This window comes from Metarhizium brunneum, chromosome 5, assembly GCF_013426205.1.
Source record: "Metarhizium brunneum chromosome 5, complete sequence".
Lineage (NCBI taxonomy): Eukaryota > Fungi > Ascomycota > Sordariomycetes > Hypocreales > Clavicipitaceae > Metarhizium > Metarhizium brunneum.
The window spans coordinates 408,511-426,626 of record NC_089426.1 but is presented as its reverse complement, the minus strand read 5'-3'; the positions used below and the strand labels follow the sequence as shown (position 1 = coordinate 426,626).

Here is an 18,116-nt window from a genome sequence, read left to right as displayed (position 1 = left end):
CAGAATCAGCTGTCCCCATTGCCTCCAGCAGTTGAAATAACACGATAGCCCCATGAATCGGGTGGTCAATTGCGTCTTTACTCATTATCTTGGCAACCGACGGCTGGCGACATTGAGCAATTGAGCCGGGTGATTGGATCGTCTACTCGGGCTCACACGCGCATCGTCTACCAGTTGCGCATAACACGCAGGCAATCAATCAATCAATCAATCAATCAATCAACCCACACCCCCTCCGCCGTCGTCGCCTCGCAAACGCGATCTCCCTGGAACCTTACGCTACCACTGCCCACCGCCAAAATCGGAGCAAACCACAAAACGATAAAGACGGCGTTCCCCCTCTCTTTGTTGGATTTGGCTTTTACTGTACAAGCTTAGTTTATTGCACCGTCTCCCAAGTTTCCAAACTCCGGCGGGCAGTAACCTTCGGACTCGGGCACTGTATCTCCGACTGTGGCTGCTGCCTACTCGCGCAGCTCCAGAGCGGTCTTCGCCACCCGTCCACGTCACTGTGTCTCCTCGTCAGAAGTGACAGCCCAACTCACACGCAATGGCTGACAAACCGACATCCAGTCAGGCGCACACTTCCACCACCTTCGATAAGGACAAGCAGCCTACCATAACTGCAACTCCATCATCTTTGTCTTCTTTAACCCATCTTGCTTCCTCCTCATCATCCTCTCCCTCAATTTTTTTCCCCTTCGCACGTCGATTCTCCAATCCTCCAATGGCATCACATTCACCGTCCGCCGACCAGGCGCACTCGTCAATGGCTCCACCGCCACCGCCAATTGAGTCCAAGAAATTCGACATTACCAGCCTGATGTCACCGCCCGACGCCGTGCTCGACAGCTTTCATCATGGCAATTCCGTATTGAACAAGTCGGGCGGTGCCAATGGCAAACAATCGTCGGCGCAGCAGCCGCTGCCCATGTCACCGCCCATCTCGCCTTACAGCAAACCCATCTCGACGACGAGCAGCACCCTGCCTGCAACGCCACACAGCCAGCCCATCAAGGACCCCGTCTTGTACCCTGCCGACGAGCACTCACCGGCCAGTCCTCCGCAGCCTCCATTGTTTGCTCCCGCTGAGCTTGAACACCAACGCATTGTTGACGAACACGTTCGCGCCCGCTCGCAGAGCATTTTCAGTGGCGTCACGCCACCCAAGAGAGAAGATTACGAGCTGGTCCTCACCTTTCGATCTCAGGTCATGACGCACTTCACCACGAACCGTAAAGGATGGCTGCGCAAAGAACGGGCCCTTCTCGAGGCTGATAGACGGGCCGGCGCCCAGAGATACCATGCAATCATGCCAGCCAAGCCCATTGCCGCCAAACCTCCCCGATCCCAGCGGACTGATCGAATCTCCAAGCCTCATGCAACTCCGAGACCGATTCGCACCAACGCCACAACGGTTGGAACCACGCCGGTAAGACCTGTGGGCCGCACTAGCGCAACTCCTGAACCGTCTCGTCGGGTCGTGGCTCCCAATCGTGAGGACAAGGACTTCAACTCACTGCCCGACTATTGCCCCCCTTTGAACTCGCTTCCCAATCGCTCCAACAGCCTCAAGGTGGATTGGAAGGGCCAGCCAATTGATCTCAGCAGTGATCCGCACGCCAGTCTGCTCCACCCCGACGAGCTTCTTTTGGCAGGAAACTTGCGCCTGGACTGTGCCACGTATCTCACAAGCAAGCGTCGCATCTTTGAGCGTCGCCTCCAGTGCCTTCGCACGGGCAAGGAATTCCGCAAGACAGATGCGCAGCAGGCTTGCAAAATTGACGTCAACAAGGCATCAAAGCTGTGGACGGCTTTCGAGAAGGTGGGCTGGCTGGAACAAGGCTGGGTTCGTCGATTCCTCTAGACTGATTGGCACCCACAAATAATCAACTTGACAACGACAAGTTGTGCATACGACCACGCATGACTGGTCGCGTTACGAGGATTTACAATAGCGCTTTACGGACTTGTTTAACGATATGTTGATTTAATCAGCCGGTTGGCATTGGACAATATGGATTCGGCTGCGCCGGACGAGCTACGGCCCTCCAAGCCACAGCATTTGATTCGTTCTATCCCCGAAACTTTTTTATTTTTATTTTTATTTCCTCTTCCTTTATTCTAGTTTTGATATGCATGCGGTATATGGCATGACGCGGCACGGCACGGCACGGCACACATGAGCAACTCGATACACAGAGCACTAGGGAACATCACGATACCCCGGAGTGGAATCCAAGTTGACCCCCATTGCGATTTCGTCACTCCACTCCACGTTTTTGATTGATTTGGATCAATTTTCTTATGTCAGTTTTTTCGGCTTCCTTGTTCGAGGGTGCCGTCTCATTTTTTTTATCAAATCTGAGATTGGTTCTCCGACGACTGGGCTGGACATTCTTTACACGGGCCAGGTTGTATGTTTCAGGATATTGCATGTATGGCGTTATTCTCTCACAAGGACCACTTGAGAATGGGAGGTGGCAAGACTGGAGCATTGCCTTCTCTTGAAGAGAGGCACGCTGCATTTTACAATGCGATGGTGACGGAATATATGTTTGGTATGGGAAATCCCTGAGGGGAGCCGGTGGCACAACCCACTCGGCATACATACTCTCGTTGTATGAACTGGAATAGGTAGATAGTGAGGCTGAGAGTGGTCCTGCAAGGGCTGCAGCCATAACAGAGCCAATTTCTTGTTCACAGTGGGCGCAAGCGTTAGCCTAGTAATAATGGAGAGTCAAATGTGAGTCGCGACGTGGCAGTGGGACGGGATCTCATGTCGCAACGACGTCGGGGTGACGAGGACCCTGCGTCTGGGGATGCACGTCGTTGTCGGTACTCCGTGCTCGGTACCGAGGATCTTGTTTCCCAGATCTCGCTTCGGACGGAGGGCCATTTTAGCTCAAGGCTTTTTTATTTTTTTTTTCAGCCCTACGAAAGGGGGGGGAGGGGGGTGTGCGTGCTGTCACGAGGGGACATGACCGGGGGCGTCTTATCGATATCGATATTGATATCGAGATACGGGCCGTTGCGGCTTGACGGGACCTGGATGATTCGGGGAACGGAAGACAGCCGGCGCTGGGCAGCACCGAGTGGTGGGGGTGTAGCGTGAGTGCGACCAACGCAGCCGAGAGCATGAAGTTGTCTCGACTGGGAAAGGCTGTTTTTGACCAGTTTATACGTTCGAGATGGAGGCGAATGTCGTGTCTGTTTTGAAATTTTGAAGTGCACCGCTGGAGGGGATATGTTTATGTAGGGTAGGCTGGTGCTGAGGTGCTTGGGAAGACTCTTTTTGTGTCCTGTTTACCAGGTCTTCGTTGGCAGACGCAAAGACGCTATAATGCTCGTCTTGTGGCTAGTCTAGAAGTACGGTGTGACCAGCAAGCTTTGGTTGTGTCCCTGGCTTGTATGTATTATCAATATGCTATGCTTTGTTTGGTGTGGAATTGCGGAAGCAAAGAATCTATTGGATCAAGTGCATCTCTTTCTTCTTGGTATCTTTATGAAAAACAGTAGATATTGGTCATGTCGAGTGTTACACTCCCCTACGCACCATGGAAAGAAATAAAGGCGTTGATATGTTATACTTGTCTTTGTACGGAGTAGTCTGGAGGAATGGCAGACATGTAAGCTGCTACACTCCCTGGGCATTATGTAAAGAGCAAACAATGTTATGAATCTGCCGTACTACTGCCTACTCGCATGAAACAAAAAAGACAAATGAGACTTGGACCCGTTCTTGCTCCTCACATGTAAAGAGACAGGACACTTTTCCTCCGTTGCCCCCCCCTTCCGCACTATCAAGCAATAGGTCCTGCCAGCAACGACCAAGGCCACTCATCACATTCCCCGTGTATCTCCAGTGTTTAGTCTCGCGCCGTATCCCACGTCGTATCCAGGGGCCAAGAGGCACGCCCTTTCCCCTCTTGGTCCGATGAGTTGTGACCAAGCATAACCGTCGTCGAGTGTCTCGTACGTGAGCCATCGTTCCAGGGCCGACGAGGATAGATTATGCCAGCACACGGGCAAGATGGCGCGCAACGACCATTGATCATCACGCCTGCGCGCCCGTCCCACCACTGCCCATGGGACAAACCCCCTCGCAGACACAAGCCGTCGGACACACCTCCTCCCGGCACGGCTTGCAGCGCTCCTCGCACGCATCGGGCAGCGGCGCGCCACACGTCCACGGGCACGCGAGTCCGGGCACGGCCACCTGCGAGCACAGCTTCCCCGGCGCGCACCGCGGCGTGTAGTCGACGGGGTAGCAGTCTTCGCCGGAGCCGTCTCCGTTGGCCGGATCCAGGGGCAGGCCGACGGCGGCGCCGACCAGGGCAACAATGTGCAGCTTCATCGTGACAGCATGTACCGAGGGCTCCGGACGGACCTGGGTTGTATTACAAGGATATTGCGTAAGTCGGTCGGATAGGAAAATGGGAGCGTTGCTGGCCCCCTTTTTTTTTCGGGGGGATGATAGGTGCCCGCGTGGGTTTTTATACGCGCGCCGCCGCGCTTACTCGACTGAGACGTGCGGTCGGTCGAGGAATGGGACTCGGCACGAGGCTGGGGGTGCGTGTCTCATTTCGAGGGCTCGTTGCTGTGGACGGGGCGCAAGGGATGGATGTATAAGTAGATGTTTGCTGATGCGTGGCCGGGAAGACGTGACACGGTGGTTGCGAGGGCCTTGGTCCAACACCGAACACGCGTAAAGGGCACGGTTAAAGTAGCTGAAAACGAAGCATGTTGGCAACATTCAGTAACGCGGCTCGCGTCCTGGTTGTGGAAATTTGTAGGCATTATATGCAGGGTTTCGGTCCCCCGGCACAAAACACCATGTTGAAGCGGTCCATGGCATCATGTACAGCCGAGATGTTCGCGTCATTTTTTGGTACCTAAGCGGCTCCAGCTTTCCACTGTCTGGTTGGAACGCTGTCACTGGTCTGTTGTATTCCCCGGGATACATTGGCAGATGGATATATCATATATACACACTGTCTAGCCAGCCCGTCCATCCGTCCTTCGTGACAAGTTATACTCATAAACAGGACCCACGTCATGAGCTCATGGTATTAATACACCCAACTCCCCAAGTCGCCCGTTTCACTTGACTTCTATGTGCTGCACCGCCTTCAACCACTTCTGCTCATCGCTCCTGGACAAACGTTAGCGCTCCCACGTCAGACTCGCATCTCAGAAAAGACCAAGGCTACTTACTTGTCAAACTTCAACAACTTGCCCAGCACAGGCACCAACTGCGCCCTTAGTCTCCCGTCCTTCTGCTCGAGAAACTGCAGCAATATCGTCTTCAAGTACATGGTATCGCCGTTGCCCCCATTGCCGCTTCGCGTCGAGTCCATGGAGCTGCGGCTCGAGCCCGCCACCAGCTTCGACTGCGCCGTCTTCAAGTCCCTGGCGAGCTTCTCATAGCGCTGCCGCGAGTCGTCCAGCATCTTGCGCAGGTCGCCGCGCTGCTTCTCGCCATCGCGTAGCTGCGTCTCCGACGTGTCCAGCGCAGACCGCAATTGCGACACCGTCGTGCGCATCTCCTCCGTCTCCGCCGACGCCTTGGACTCGATGGCTTCGAGCTCGTCCCGGCGCCGCTTCCACTCCCTCTGCCGCTCCTCGAGCTCGTCGCGCTCGCTGGCTAGCGACTTGACTTCGCGCTCGAGTTCGCGAATCTTGGTCTTCAGTTCCTCTGACTCGCGCGCCTTGCGCCTCGCCAGCGTGCTCGACTCGTCTTCGATGCGCTCGCGTTCTTCAATCGCCGCCTCCATGCGCCCGCGCATCTCGCGCACCTTGGTGTCTGCGCGCTCGTCCACGTCTGCCAGCAGGCGCCGCATCGTCTCTCCCTCACGCGTTCGCTCCTGCAACAGCCGCTGCACCTCGACCAGTTCCTCTTCCAGCGACTCTGCCTGCGACTTGGATTCCTTTAGCTGCACAGACAGCTCCGTCGTTTGGTCGCGCATGCTAGTCAACAGGCCCTGTGCGTTGGTGTACTGCTGCGACTTGAATTCCGCTTCCTCCTGCGACGCGGCCTTTTCTCTGCGTAGCTTGTGCATCTGCTCCTCCAGCTCCTTGACACGCGGCCGCAGCTTGTTGAGCTCGTCCTGTGCCCTTTGTAGCTCGCGTTCCGTCTTTTCGGCCTTGGCACTGAGCTCAATCTTGTCGGCCTCGGCCCGTCGTAGATCCTTCTCAGCCGTGCGCTTGCCATCTTCCGCCTTTTGTTTGTTGCTTTCCTCGGACTTGAGCTTCTCTTGTAGGCTCTTGATCTCCTTTTCGCCATCAGCCACCAGTTGCTGGGCTTTGCTGACGTCACGCTTAAGCTCCGACTCCCTCTTCTCTGCAGTCTTGAGCTCCTTGATCTTGGCGGCAAGCTCCTCCTTGGTTGTCTTCAATTCGGCCGACTCTTGTCTTAAGCTCTTTAGCTCCGGCTGTGCCTTTTGCAGTACTTCCCTCAGGTCCGTCAGGTCTTTGAACCGGGTCTGAGCTAGCTGTTGAGCAGCGCCCAAATCAGATTGTAACGTGGTCGACTTGTCCCTGAGATCATCATACTCCTTTCGTAGAGCGTCCAGGTCGCCTTGAACCTTTGCGTTGGAAGTTGCATTGGATTTTGACGATCCAACCTGGGCCTCGAGCTCAGCAATATGTTCCTTGAGCTTGGTCTTCTCTTGCTCGAGCTCTTTGATCTTCTCCTTTGCTTCAACATGGTCTTGTCCAATGTTGACCAGGTTCTCTTGCAAATTCTCAATCTCCTCCCGTAGATCTTCCTCGGTCTTGCGCCTCTTGGAAAGCTTCTCAATTTGCTGGTCCTTTTCTTCAACCTCAGTCTTGAGCTTGGCAATCTCAGCCTCAAGGGAAGAAAGGGCAGCACTGTCCGGTTTTTCAGTAGCTTCCTTGGTGTCCTCCTCTTCAGCTGGAGGCGGAGCTGCCGTAGTGGCACCACCGGCAGCACCCTTGCCCTTCTTCTTCTTGTTATTCTTCTTTTTGGAGCCTCCAGCGGCAGGAGGTGTCGCAGGAGTTGGCTGGGTGGTAGTCGGTTGGGATGTAGCAGGTGAATCCAGTTTCTTAGTGAGCTCCTCAATCTTTGCCAAACTCTCCGACTTGTCCTTTTTGAGACTCTCGATCTGGGTGCTAAGGTCGTCAATCAGCTTCTTAGATATGGACTTTGCATTATTAGCCTTGGTGAGCTCAGCATCAAGCTCACTGGCCTTCTTGTCCGACTCGGCAAGAGAGGCCTCGACATCCTCGACCCTTGACGCATGCTCCTTCTTATCCCTCTCCGCCCGTCCTTCCAGGTTCTTCAGCTCTGACTGTGCCGCGTCCAACTTTTCAGTTAGTGCCCTGATTTCCTGGTTACGTTCGTCGAGCTGTTTTCGTAGCGATGCCTGCGGTCCGGAAGCCTCCCGAGATTCGCTCAATGCTTTGCTTGTCTTTTCCAAGTTTTCTGCCAAGCCAGCGCTGTTCTCCTTGGCAATGGACAGCTCTTTTTCAAGATCCTCGACTTTGCCCTTGAGCTGCTCAATTTCTTCCGTCTTGGACGCCACCTCGGCCTGCAACTGGGGAATTTCTTCGTCGTAGGAGAAAAAGTCCTCGCTTTCTGATTTGCCGTGATGGGCATCTTGCGCCTTCTGCTTGGGTGAGAACATGCTAATGACGGACGCAACAGGGGACTTGACCTTCTCGGCAGCAACATCAACGCTAGTGCGGGCAGGTGGTTCTAAAGACTTTCGTCCGCTCGACTCGGCAGCAGCCTCGATAGATTTACCACTCTTGAGAGTTTCCAATTCGCTCTGCGCCTTCTTGAGCTTCTCTTCGGTCTCGGCGTGCTTCTTCTTGAGTTCTTCCTTGTCGGCAGACACCTTCTTGAGCTCATCCATGACCATGTCACCTCTCAAGTTCAATTGGTTGAGGTATTCGACCAGAGAGTCCGGGTCGTTGATAGAGGTAAGCGGCGTATTCTCGCGCAGCGCCTTTTCGAAGGGCTCAATAGCTGTTGCGCGCTTATGCGCAACCCTATATGATCGCAGGAGCTCTGTAACAAATCATCAGCACACCGCTCAATTAATTACCACCTGTGAGTCCCGCATACCCGGGTACGTCGACTCCAGCTTTTCTAGCTTCCTCAGCCGCTGCTTAATCTCTGGGCTCAACTCCGCAGGCGCGGGAGCATCCCCGTCCTCCTTCGACTTGTCATCTGCGTGCTCTTTATCCGCATTCGCACCGTTGGCCAGAGACTTATCTCCCTCCTCACCCTTTGGAGCAGACGTCCTGCCTCCATCAATGTTATCCTTCTCAGGGGGCGGGGGCGGCGCAGGTGTCCCCGAGCGGCTGGGCTCGTCACTATCGTCAATGACAAAGGCGGCCTCGAAAACGGCCGGGTCGGGGTTCGGGGCCGCCGAGTCAGTTATATCGGCAGACGGTTTCTTTTGCCGGGGTCGGCGTCCGGCAGGATTGGCATCACTCCTGCGAGACGACGTCGATCCGGACCTCGAAAGGGTTTCGCTGTCGACAGCCTTCTGGCGGGCTTGCTCCTCGGCAATGGTGCGGTCGATGGCGCCTCTGATTCTCTGCGCGGAGGAGGACGGCAGTTAGTATGGTGGTTCAATCGAGCTGGCTCTTTGTGGGCCGTATAGATGGTGAACAGGGATAGAGAGACCAACTTGGAACATTGTGCTCGTTGGCGCTGGCCAGGCCGCGGCTGACCAGTGGACAAGTGGTGTCTAGGAATCGGAATGCGCAGGCATAAGGAACGCAAAGCAGGAATACAGAGAAGGCGGTGATGCAATGGACAGAAGAAAGAAAAATAGAACGAATTGCACACGTGACTGGGCTATACACTCATTGCGTCTGCTCTCAGAAACCCGACGTTGCACAGAGTGACGATATTGAAAGTTGGCACTTTCTGGAGTTGGTCGATCCCCTAGTCATCCCAGCAGCTGCAGGGTGTGGCTGATGCTGAGCCACAGAATGCCTGCGGCTGGCTCGCATGCCATCAAGCATTGAACAGGGAAAGCAGCTCGGGCTGCCATCCGCCGGAAAACCCCTCCTCCTCTGTATTTTTAACAATTCTTCTTCTTCTTAGTCTTACAGGCATCTCTCGCATTGATCCTCCCTATCAAAGTTAGGCACCACTCCAAAACAGTCCTCAGCGATATGCGCCGTTGGATAAAGTGTGGCTGATGCTCTCCGCCACACCTCCGTCAATCTCCAAGCTGCCAGCTCAGCTCGAGCTTCACATCACCACCCACCTCACTCCTCGCCCACACTCCAGAGCCCGAGCACCAAAATGGTCTCCCTCTGGCCCTGGAAGGCAAGAAAACGCCCTCCCCCCCCCTTAACACCCCTTTCGTCTAACTCAGAAATCCCAGGGCACCGACTCCTCCCCCGCGTCCTTCGAAAAGACGCTCTCCTCACTGTCCTCCAAGATCACCACCTCCCAAGCCCGCCTCGACCGACTACACACTAGCGCACGCCGTACCAAAGTCCTATGGACACTCTACCTCAGCTTCGCGTACCTCGTCTACGCCATCGTCCTGCTCCTCGTAGTAGGCTACAAGAACCTAGGCGCCTACGAATGGACCGGCATGGCAGGCGGTCCCATCCTGTAATTTATTCGGTCCTCGCTTCGCTCGCAAAACACAGCTAACCATTTGAAAAAAGGATATACGTAGCACGAGCCCTAATCAGCGCCTACTTCAACTTCAGGATCGACTCGCTGGCCACCCGGCTAAAGGGCTACCAGGACGAACGCGCCAACACGATCCAGAAGCTCAAGGATGCGACCAAGTACGACTCCACCATGGAGCTCATCGAAAAGTACGGCGGGGAGAAGAAGAAGCGCGACAAAAAGGACACGCAGGAAGACAAGCAAGACCAGGACAAGAAGGCGAAACGAAGCCCTCCCCCAAGCGGCACCGGACGAACGAACCTGCCCCCTCCGCCAACGGCAAACATTGTCCGCCCTGATGCCCAGCAGCAGCCGCAGCCGCCTCCGCCGCCGGCCCAGCAGCACGAGGGCGATGCGGAATTCGCCCCCAACGCATACGCCTCGCCCCCTCCCCCCCGCACGCAATACATGGACGCCGAAACGCACTGGTACGACCGCATCTTCGACGTCCTCCTCGGCGAGGACGAGACGGCCGCCAAGAACCGCCTCGCGCTCATCTGCGAGAGCTGCAGGCTGGTCAACGGGCAGGCGCCGCCGGGCACCAAGAGCCTGGCAGAGGTAGGCATGTGGCGGTGCATGGGGTGCGGCAAGACAAACGGGCAGGTGGACGAGGGGAAGCGCATCGTCGAGGAGGTCCTGCAGGCCCGGGGGCAAGACGGAGCCGAGGCAGAGCCCGAAGCCGCAAACGATGCGGAGGAGAGTGAGAGTGAGAATGAGAATGAGGCCGGATCAAAGGTCAAGGTGACGGGCAGCCAAGGACCAGCAGGGTCAGTCAAGGCTCGGGGGCGAAACAGGTAAAACCAGGTCTCGGACGGAGTATGGAGTAAGGCATGTCACACTGCATCGTGGACGTTTGTTCATTCGTCGTTGCCCTGAGCATTTGGCGTGATTAAAATTCAGAAAGGGGGTTCCAAGTATCTTGTTCACTTGCCGATGCCTCGAGCATCTAGCGTCGTAAATATAAAACACAGGAAGGCGTTACAAGCATAGACGCGGTTACAGTAGGAGCCAGCTCAGCACGAAGCCAAGCGCTCACTCGAGTCTAGAGATTGCCCAAGACACGCTGAATGTTGTGACTCCTTTATCCGGGGGCACATACATGGCAGCCATCCACGCCCATGCACGCATTCACACCTCGTCACAGGCCAGCATCAGAGCGAACCGCACCATCAAACACGCAAAACTTCTAGAAACGTCATGCATGGTCTATCTATTCCAGCTCAGTCACGCAAAACCCATGTATTCATGCCCCCCTTCCCCCCCTCTTGCTCCCGCCCCATCCCACAGCATCCATCATCATGTCCCACATCGATATCGTTCGACATTGCTTCCTGCTACAGTTCATTTGCTCATGTATTTCTGCCCACTGGCCCCTTTGCCCACGCCGCCATTTGACAATGGCCTGCACCCCGGCCACCCTGGCCATAAACCTAACACGCAGCTGATCCAATATTGCGCACGCCATCCTCTATACCAACCAACCGGGACGGCATGCCGTTACTAGATGGAGAGAACAGTACGGTCAGTGCAGGAAAAACGACGGTCATCATTCCTTGTTGGCTGGTAACGTCGCCCCAGTTTGTGAGTCTATTAGCCCCTTATCGCTTTCTCACTTCCGTGGCCCATCCCTCGATGCCTTCTCCCCGCCCGCCCACCTCCAGCCCGTCAATCTTCAGGCCCTTCATGCCGGGGGTGTCTTCGAGCCAATTGTGGCCTGCCATGCCTCCCGCGTTGGCTCTCTTCTCTGGAATCAACTCTAGCATGGGGACCAGGAACGCCGAGATCCTCTTGGCTTCCTCCTCTTTGAAGTGGTACTTCTCCCGCAGCACGTCTGGTAACGCCCAGTGCCGCAGCCGATGAATATTTCGAAGTTCGCCTTTCCGGTTGAAGATTTCTTGACTCCACTTGCCGCTGAGGCAGAGTGACCGAGGAAATGGTCCCAATAGTTCAATGATTTGCGCAATGTGGTCGTCGTCCTTGCCGTACTTGGTGCCAGACTGTGGGTCGAACAAGTAATCGCCTGTGATTAGCTCAAACACCTGAAACCGGCTTATTAGCGTCCTTCTTTGCAGCAATATATCGACAGGTAGTCCCAACGCCTTGGAAAGCCAATACGTACCATGGCTGCCATGCTCCAGACGTCGGTGCTGGCCCCCCATTTCGCGCCAAGGATAACCTCTGGTGATCGATATTGTCTGGTCTGGATGTCGTTGGTAAAGTGGTGGTTGACCCAACAAGCATTGCCCAAATCGGCAATTTTAACGCTGATGACATCAAAAGCGTGAGCGTCCTCGGCCTTGCGCTTCTCACCCGTTGAGGCTGAAGGCCCGCTCGCCTTATCGAGGGAGATTCCGGACACCTCTCGGGTAAGAATATCTCTGCAGAAAAGTCAGCAATGCCATACCTAGGCGGGTGGGGCTCGTGATGCAACAACGTACGCTGTCTTTTCTCTTTGTTTTTGTGTTTCTTCTGTTGACTTGGGCGATGGCTCGTTATTCCTGTTCGCAGCTACACAACCCGTTCTTGTCAGCTCATTGTCTCGCTCAACATTTGACCTCGGCCTCGCAACATGTCAAATTACCTTGGTCCAAAACGCTGCCAAAGCTCGGTGCTGCTGAACCCCCAGGGAACAAATTCGACTGGTTAAAGGTAGAATTCAACGGTGACGGCAGCGGCTGGCTGCCTGTGATGAGGGTCCTACGTCTCCTCCTTCCGTTGCGGTTGTTGTTTTCCTTTTCTGCCGGCTCGTTCTTGACCACCTTTTTGACAATCTGCTCGACATCGCCGATTTCAATGAGGACATTTTCGGGCTTCAGATCCGTGTGGATAATACCGCATTCCCGGTGAAGGTAGTCAAGACCCATCAAGACCTGCTTGGTGATTTGCTTGACTAGAGGCATGGGGATGCCCCTGTGGTTCCACTTCTTGATCAAGCCCAGCAGGTTCTCGCCAAGGACCTCGAAAACCATACAAACATGAGTCCCGTGAGGGCCCTTGTGTTCGAAAGAGTCGAGCAGACTGACGACGTGCTTTCGGCCGGGATGGTCGGGCTTGGCTTGGACGATTCGGTTGAGAAGCTTGATTTCATCGATGGCGGTTTCGGTATAGTGGGCGGCGGAGCGGACAACCTTTAGGGCGACATGCTTGCCATTGGTGTTGTCGCGCGACAGCCAGACGGTTGAGAAATGGCCCCAGCCGAGTTTGCGCACGACGGTATACTTTCCATCCTTGAACTTCTCGCCAACCTGGACGGGATGGTAGCCGCCCTTGCAGTAGTCCTCAGAATCCTCCTCGTCGGCGGTGTTTTCGGCAGGGTCGTCGACAGAAGATGATGATGGCGAGGCAGGCGCGCCGGCGGACAATTGGTGTGATCTATACGATGAACGGGCGCAGCATTAGTAACAAGGTCGAAGCGGGCAGGGTGCCGTGGTGGCCAAGACACGATGGACTAGCGGTGGGCAGGAAAACCATGAGGGAGGCGGTGCCGTGATGGATGGACGATGGGATGGCGGGGGATGGGGCCGGGCTGTAGAGGGGTAAAAGTTGCATGTGCAAGCACTTGAGGACAATCAATCGTGCACAAAGTCAAATGATTGATGAAGCATAGATGCCGTGTGCGCAGAAAGGGAAGACGGCCAGGGCAAAGGCAAAGGGAGGCGGGGAGCAGGCGGCAACAGGAGGCAGAACCTTGACTTGAGGAAGCTCATCTCGAGACCATTGCGCGCAGTCGCGCAGGGACGTCGACTGCAGCAGAGTTGGTACGGTGCGGTGGGGAGAGTTTGAAGGCAGGCCGTGGTGCAGGACAGAAACGGCTACACAGCAGGGCCCAAGGGGCGGTCTGTGTTCGGCGAGGCAGCAATGTGAGATGTCGAGCAAGAGAGGGAGGATGCGAGACGGCGATGCAGTCCGCGTCCGAAGGGAAGCGAGTGTGTGAAGTGCAATGTGTGATGCGTGATTGACGGTTGAGGCGACTTGCGGTCGACTCGCGGCCTGCGACGGCGACTGGCGACGGGCGGCTAGCGGCTGGCAACTAGGCGCTGGAGTGGCCCGGGGCGTGGGGGTCCAGTCTGGTCCTGGTTGAACATTGAATGCTGGCAGGCTTTCCAGTGGACCGTGGCCAAGGGGCTGGGGCGGGCCGGGGCATCCAGATCAAATGTCATCAAACCGACATGGACGCATCGACAAAGGTTGAATCCTCTCTGCACGCTCGAGGTCCACTGATCTGCCTGCCTGCCTGCCTGCTGGCTCTCTTCAACCCAGGCGCTTGCCGAGTCTGTCCAAGGCCAGATGCTCACGGACAAGTGTCAGATGCTCAACATCAAGGCCAAGACGCAGCCACTCACTGTCCACGAGCTCCCCGCGGGTGGTGTCTGTGCTGGCATGGCGAGGCTTGCCCACCATCCAGCATCAGGGTTCCCCGATAGCAGAGGGCAAGGAAGGACGCGGCAAAGCGCTGAGCTCTGCGTACTAGACGCGATGCGACTTTTTGTAACTCTCCAAAATTACAAACATGTTGCCCGTATATGCCCTCACTTGAGCCGTCAATTGGGCATGACGTCCATCGCGCATAGCCGTGTGCAACAACATGTTCCCAGTGCAAGCAAAAATGTAACCCACGCAACGCCAAGAGAAAGAACAACAAAAAATTTTGCGCCCGGATAGCTTTGGTAACAATGGCTCACAAATGGTCCAAAAACAAAACAAGAGACACGCGAAGAAAAGGCGATGGCATCAATACGCACCCACTACTGTCTTGTTGCTGTTGTTGACTCTGCTTGGACGGCGGCGGTTTGCTCTCGGTGGTGGTGATGATGGGCTTGAGACTCTCCTTCTTGCGCTTCTTGGCCAATGTGTCGGCTCCGTTGGATCCTGGGCTGGCGGCGGCCTCAGGAGGAGGAGGCTTCTCGGGGTCGGCCGGCTGACCGTTCATCTTTGTCGCCTCTTGGCCGCGGCTGTGAAGGTCGTCGTCGGTGCTACGTCGCAGTCGGATGATGTGTCGCCAGATCGGGGCCGGGAAAGCTGACGGCTCGGCGGCCAGGATTTGCTCACACAGGGCGACTGGCGCAAAGGCTGCGAGTGAGAGCGTATTGACGCGTGCCAGTGCAGGCGGGAGGAGCGTGTCTGCTGCCACTCGAACTGTGCGTGTCTCAAGTGGCAAGTCGTCTCGGGTTGCTGCGATGCCGTGGTGCGCTTCGACCACGTATGGGAATCAATCGTGTGCTGGCGATGTTCTGCGGCGTGCGTGGCGACGGCGACGGCGACGACGGGTGGCTGGGATGTGTTGAAGATGGCAAGAGCGGATTCAAAATGACCTTGACGCTTTAGCACACACGAGAACTCGGTCGGTCTGGTATTAGCGGATGGTATTGCTGCTTCTTGTGGTTCGCTTTGCGCCAAAAAATGCCTGCCCAAAACAGGAATCTGGACTCGGCGCACTCAACTGGCCCTGGCTGGCTGGGGGGGTCTGGTGGGGTCTGCAACTAGAAAAGTCCGGTCAAGTACTACTGTAAGTGCATAGCTAGATTAATCAAAGCCGGTTGGGCTGGAAGTGACGAAATCACGGTCCAGCAACAGTCGGCCGTTTCAAGTCGCCAGCTCGTGTCTCGGAAGCGCGCCAGAGGTGGCAGAAACGGTCAAGCACAGCACAACCATGGTGGAGGAGAAAAAAGTCAAGTTGGCTTTGCAAGTATTGACTTGACGCGATCAAGTCCGTGCTTGTGGTGCTTGTGTTATGCCCATTGACGTCTGGTCAACTCAACGACGTTGTTGACATGTACATTCGTACCCGCGCACTCTTGACATTGACCGTCCATGTCGACGACACAAGGTAGTTGAGGCAAGGAGCACAAAAACAATCAATCTGGCCACATTGGAAGCCCTGCATCACTCTCAAGCTCATTGCTTGAACTCCCTGCTTAGACTCACGTCCAAGCTTGGCTATCCTGTCAGCAAATAGCCCTTCTCTCGCGAATCCCTTCAACGTTTGACCTGTCCAACATTGACCCATCCATCACCAGCACCCCATCAACTCGTTTCTGGCTGGCTCAAGTGCTGATGCAGCCGGACCCGATATCGTACAGCAGCAGCAGCATCGGCATCGGCGTAGATAGCCAGTCCATATCGCGCATGTGCAGGCGCTTCTCCCATCAATGTCGGTCAAGATATCTAGCATGCATGTGAAGAAGCCATGAAAATCATGCCAGCCCTTTGTTCTTTGCCTGTCCCACCCGCTCGCCAAGTTTATGACTTCGGCACTCCCAGTGTTTGTCCAGCAGCGGCTCCACAATTGACCATGTGCTTGACGTCACTCCCATGCACTGCACCGCAGTGCCAGTCACCTGCCAGTCAACCCAACACAATGGATGGATATTCCCGCATGCACATTGCTTTGCTCCGCCAATATCGAAATGCCGCCACTTCCTCTCGCATTAATAAAGAGAAAAAAATCCCCTCCATACAATGCTCCCCACCTGTGCCAGCCTCACGGTTTTATAGCATTTTCGTCCCCTGGCTACATGTTTCTTTGGTGGCTAAAGGGCATGACGAAGTCTCTTTGCACTTTCTTCTCCAATCGACTATTTCCTTGCCTTATTCAGGTACCTAAACGCCCTAATGATTCCAGTTTCAACCCACAATAATCTGCAAATCAAAGAAATGGGGAAAGAGCTGGGGCAAAAATGAACAACCTCTCCACTCATGCTTCTCCCTCCCAGCATACTGTTACAGCTGCAATTCGCTTCAACCCCTCTTCTTAGTCTTTTGCGTCATCTTTCGGAATGCCTCCATGCCACCCGCGCCAAGCGGTCTGTGTTCTGATCCCCTAGCACCATCAAACGTGCTCTTTGGCGCAATGGTGTAACTCTCTGGAAGACTTGTCATGCGTGCGCGGTTGCTGGAGCCAACCGGTGCCAGAATACGCTCGCGCTCGGCATCACGCGCAGACATGGCCGGCCGTTGTGAGAGACTGAATTGTGACCCAATCTTTTGCCGTTGTGCCAGCTTAGCCGCCCTAGAATCATCATGTCAGCCAGCCCGCCTTCCGTCCACCAACCACAACAGAGCAAGCAAGGAACCACAGCCTTCACATACTGGTAATCGTAATCGCGACTCTCAATCTGTCGCTTCTTGTAATCATCAGTTCGCTTCAGAATAGGTCGGCTCCATTCTCCCAGTAGCCTCTCGGCCATTCGCTTGATGCTTGGCTCCGGCTTCTTGCTGCGCGTGTAAAACAGTACAACCTTTCCGATTCCGCTGCTGAGAAGAGCTTCCTTTTCCACATTGAGTTTGGTCATGGCAGTGAACAGGTCCCGTTGGATGTTGTATGCCGGCAAGGATCCATCATTCAAGGGCTCCAGAAAGAACTTGACATGTTGTAAAAAGTTGGTGTCCGGGTCCAGGACCGCATGCTGCACGTTGTTTCGGTTCAGGATAGCGTTGACTTCAGGAAGAAGTTTCAGCTTATGGAGGGCTGGTTGGTTAGACTCCCGCGCCTCGTTGTCAGCCCGGCATGCTCTCTCCATCTTGACCTTGAGCTCGGCAAGTTGCTCATCAATCTCATCTTCCAAGTCCTATGGTACTTCGTCAGCTTAAACGCGTGCACAGCTTCCATGTAGACTTGTCTCTCACGATTTCATCCTTGCGCCGCCTTTTACTTGTTCCGCCCTTCTTGATAGCCGCATCCAAAGCTCGGTCGATGGCTCTCTTCCTGCGCTCTTCCGGGCTCAGCTCTTCTTCGTTTTCAGGCTGAGGAGTATCGGGCTTTGTCCGCCGTCTCTCGCCTTCGCCGGTTCGTCTTGTTCGTCGCGGTGCCTTTCCATCAACCTCCGATCCATCCTCCATCGCAACATCATCGTCACGATCCCGTCTCTTCTTCTCGCGACGGCCCTCTCGCGGCTTCTTGGGAGCATCTCCAGCAACGCGCTTTCTTTTGGTAGCCTTGAGCGTACGTGCAATATCTTCATCGATGTCTACTGGCCGGTCCTCGATGTTGGCCGTCTCTGGATCGTAGTCTTCAAACTCGTTTTCGTCGATTTCTGAGAGCGCGTCCGAGTCTCTGTCTGAACCGGCGGCCGCAACCTCGTCCTGGAACTCCTGCTCCTGTCCATCATCAACTGCATCGTTTGCAGGCAAATCGGCGGGCGATTCACGGTCAGACATGCTGAGGTGTAGATTGTGCGAAAAAGGAAGAATGCAATAGGCCGAAATCAACAGCGCAGGCACAGAGCGTGCGGCAGGCGAGCAGAATCAAACCACCGAGTTGGGATGCGAGTATTGCCAGCTATTTACCCACAAGTGTGTTAGATTAATAGATACAGAGAGTAGGGTTGGTCGATGTTGCAGAACTCGCATAGTCCTTCTGGCTCCCAACATATTCTGAATGAAGGAAGCCTGCAGCTCAGAATAGGCCCCGGTCTGCTGACATAATAATAGACCCACTCTTAGCACT

The 18,116-nt window shown here is 55.1% G+C and overlaps 6 protein-coding genes across 6 annotated transcripts; 2 read left to right on the top strand and 4 right to left on the bottom strand.

Annotated features, from left to right (window-relative positions):
- Positions 1-727: 727 nt before the first annotated feature.
- Positions 728-1,867, top strand: FUN19 (SWIRM domain-containing protein FUN19; the record flags this gene model as incomplete). The annotated part of the gene is made up of 1 exon (XM_014687954.2): positions 728-1,867. One exon carries the CDS (start codon positions 728-730, stop codon positions 1,865-1,867), a length of 1,140 nt encoding a protein of 379 aa, XP_014543440.2.
- A 2,190-nt stretch (positions 1,868-4,057) lies between these two features.
- G6M90_00g082080 (uncharacterized protein) lies at positions 4,058-4,357 on the bottom strand (the record flags this gene model as incomplete). The annotated part of the gene is made up of 1 exon (XM_066131191.1): positions 4,058-4,357. One exon carries the CDS (start codon positions 4,355-4,357, stop codon positions 4,058-4,060), a length of 300 nt encoding a protein of 99 aa, XP_065987292.1.
- A 746-nt stretch (positions 4,358-5,103) lies between these two features.
- On the bottom strand, positions 5,104-8,672 carry ATG23 (Autophagy-related protein 23; the record flags this gene model as incomplete). Its single annotated transcript, XM_014687953.1, has 4 exons — positions 5,104-5,155; positions 5,218-8,035; positions 8,093-8,570; positions 8,664-8,672. The coding sequence occupies 4 exons, from the start codon at positions 8,670-8,672 to the stop codon at positions 5,104-5,106; spliced, it is 3,357 nt and encodes a 1,118-aa protein (XP_014543439.1).
- A 617-nt stretch (positions 8,673-9,289) lies between these two features.
- On the top strand, positions 9,290-10,468 carry G6M90_00g082060 (uncharacterized protein; the record flags this gene model as incomplete). Its single annotated transcript, XM_066131190.1, has 3 exons — positions 9,290-9,313; positions 9,372-9,607; positions 9,664-10,468. 3 exons carry the CDS (start codon positions 9,290-9,292, stop codon positions 10,466-10,468), a joined length of 1,065 nt encoding a protein of 354 aa, XP_065987518.1.
- Positions 10,469-11,268: 800 nt separating this feature from the next.
- dsk1_2 (Protein kinase dsk1) lies at positions 11,269-14,600 on the bottom strand (the record flags this gene model as incomplete). The annotated part of the gene is made up of 5 exons (XM_014687951.1): positions 11,269-11,709; positions 11,790-12,048; positions 12,109-12,178; positions 12,252-13,042; positions 14,413-14,600. 5 exons carry the CDS (start codon positions 14,598-14,600, stop codon positions 11,269-11,271), a joined length of 1,749 nt encoding a protein of 582 aa, XP_014543437.1.
- A 1,808-nt stretch (positions 14,601-16,408) lies between these two features.
- Positions 16,409-17,827, bottom strand: IWS1 (Transcription factor IWS1; the record flags this gene model as incomplete). The annotated part of the gene is made up of 3 exons (XM_014687950.1): positions 16,409-16,679; positions 16,760-17,238; positions 17,297-17,827. The coding sequence occupies 3 exons, from the start codon at positions 17,825-17,827 to the stop codon at positions 16,409-16,411; spliced, it is 1,281 nt and encodes a 426-aa protein (XP_014543436.1).
- Positions 17,828-18,116: the final 289 nt, after the last annotated feature.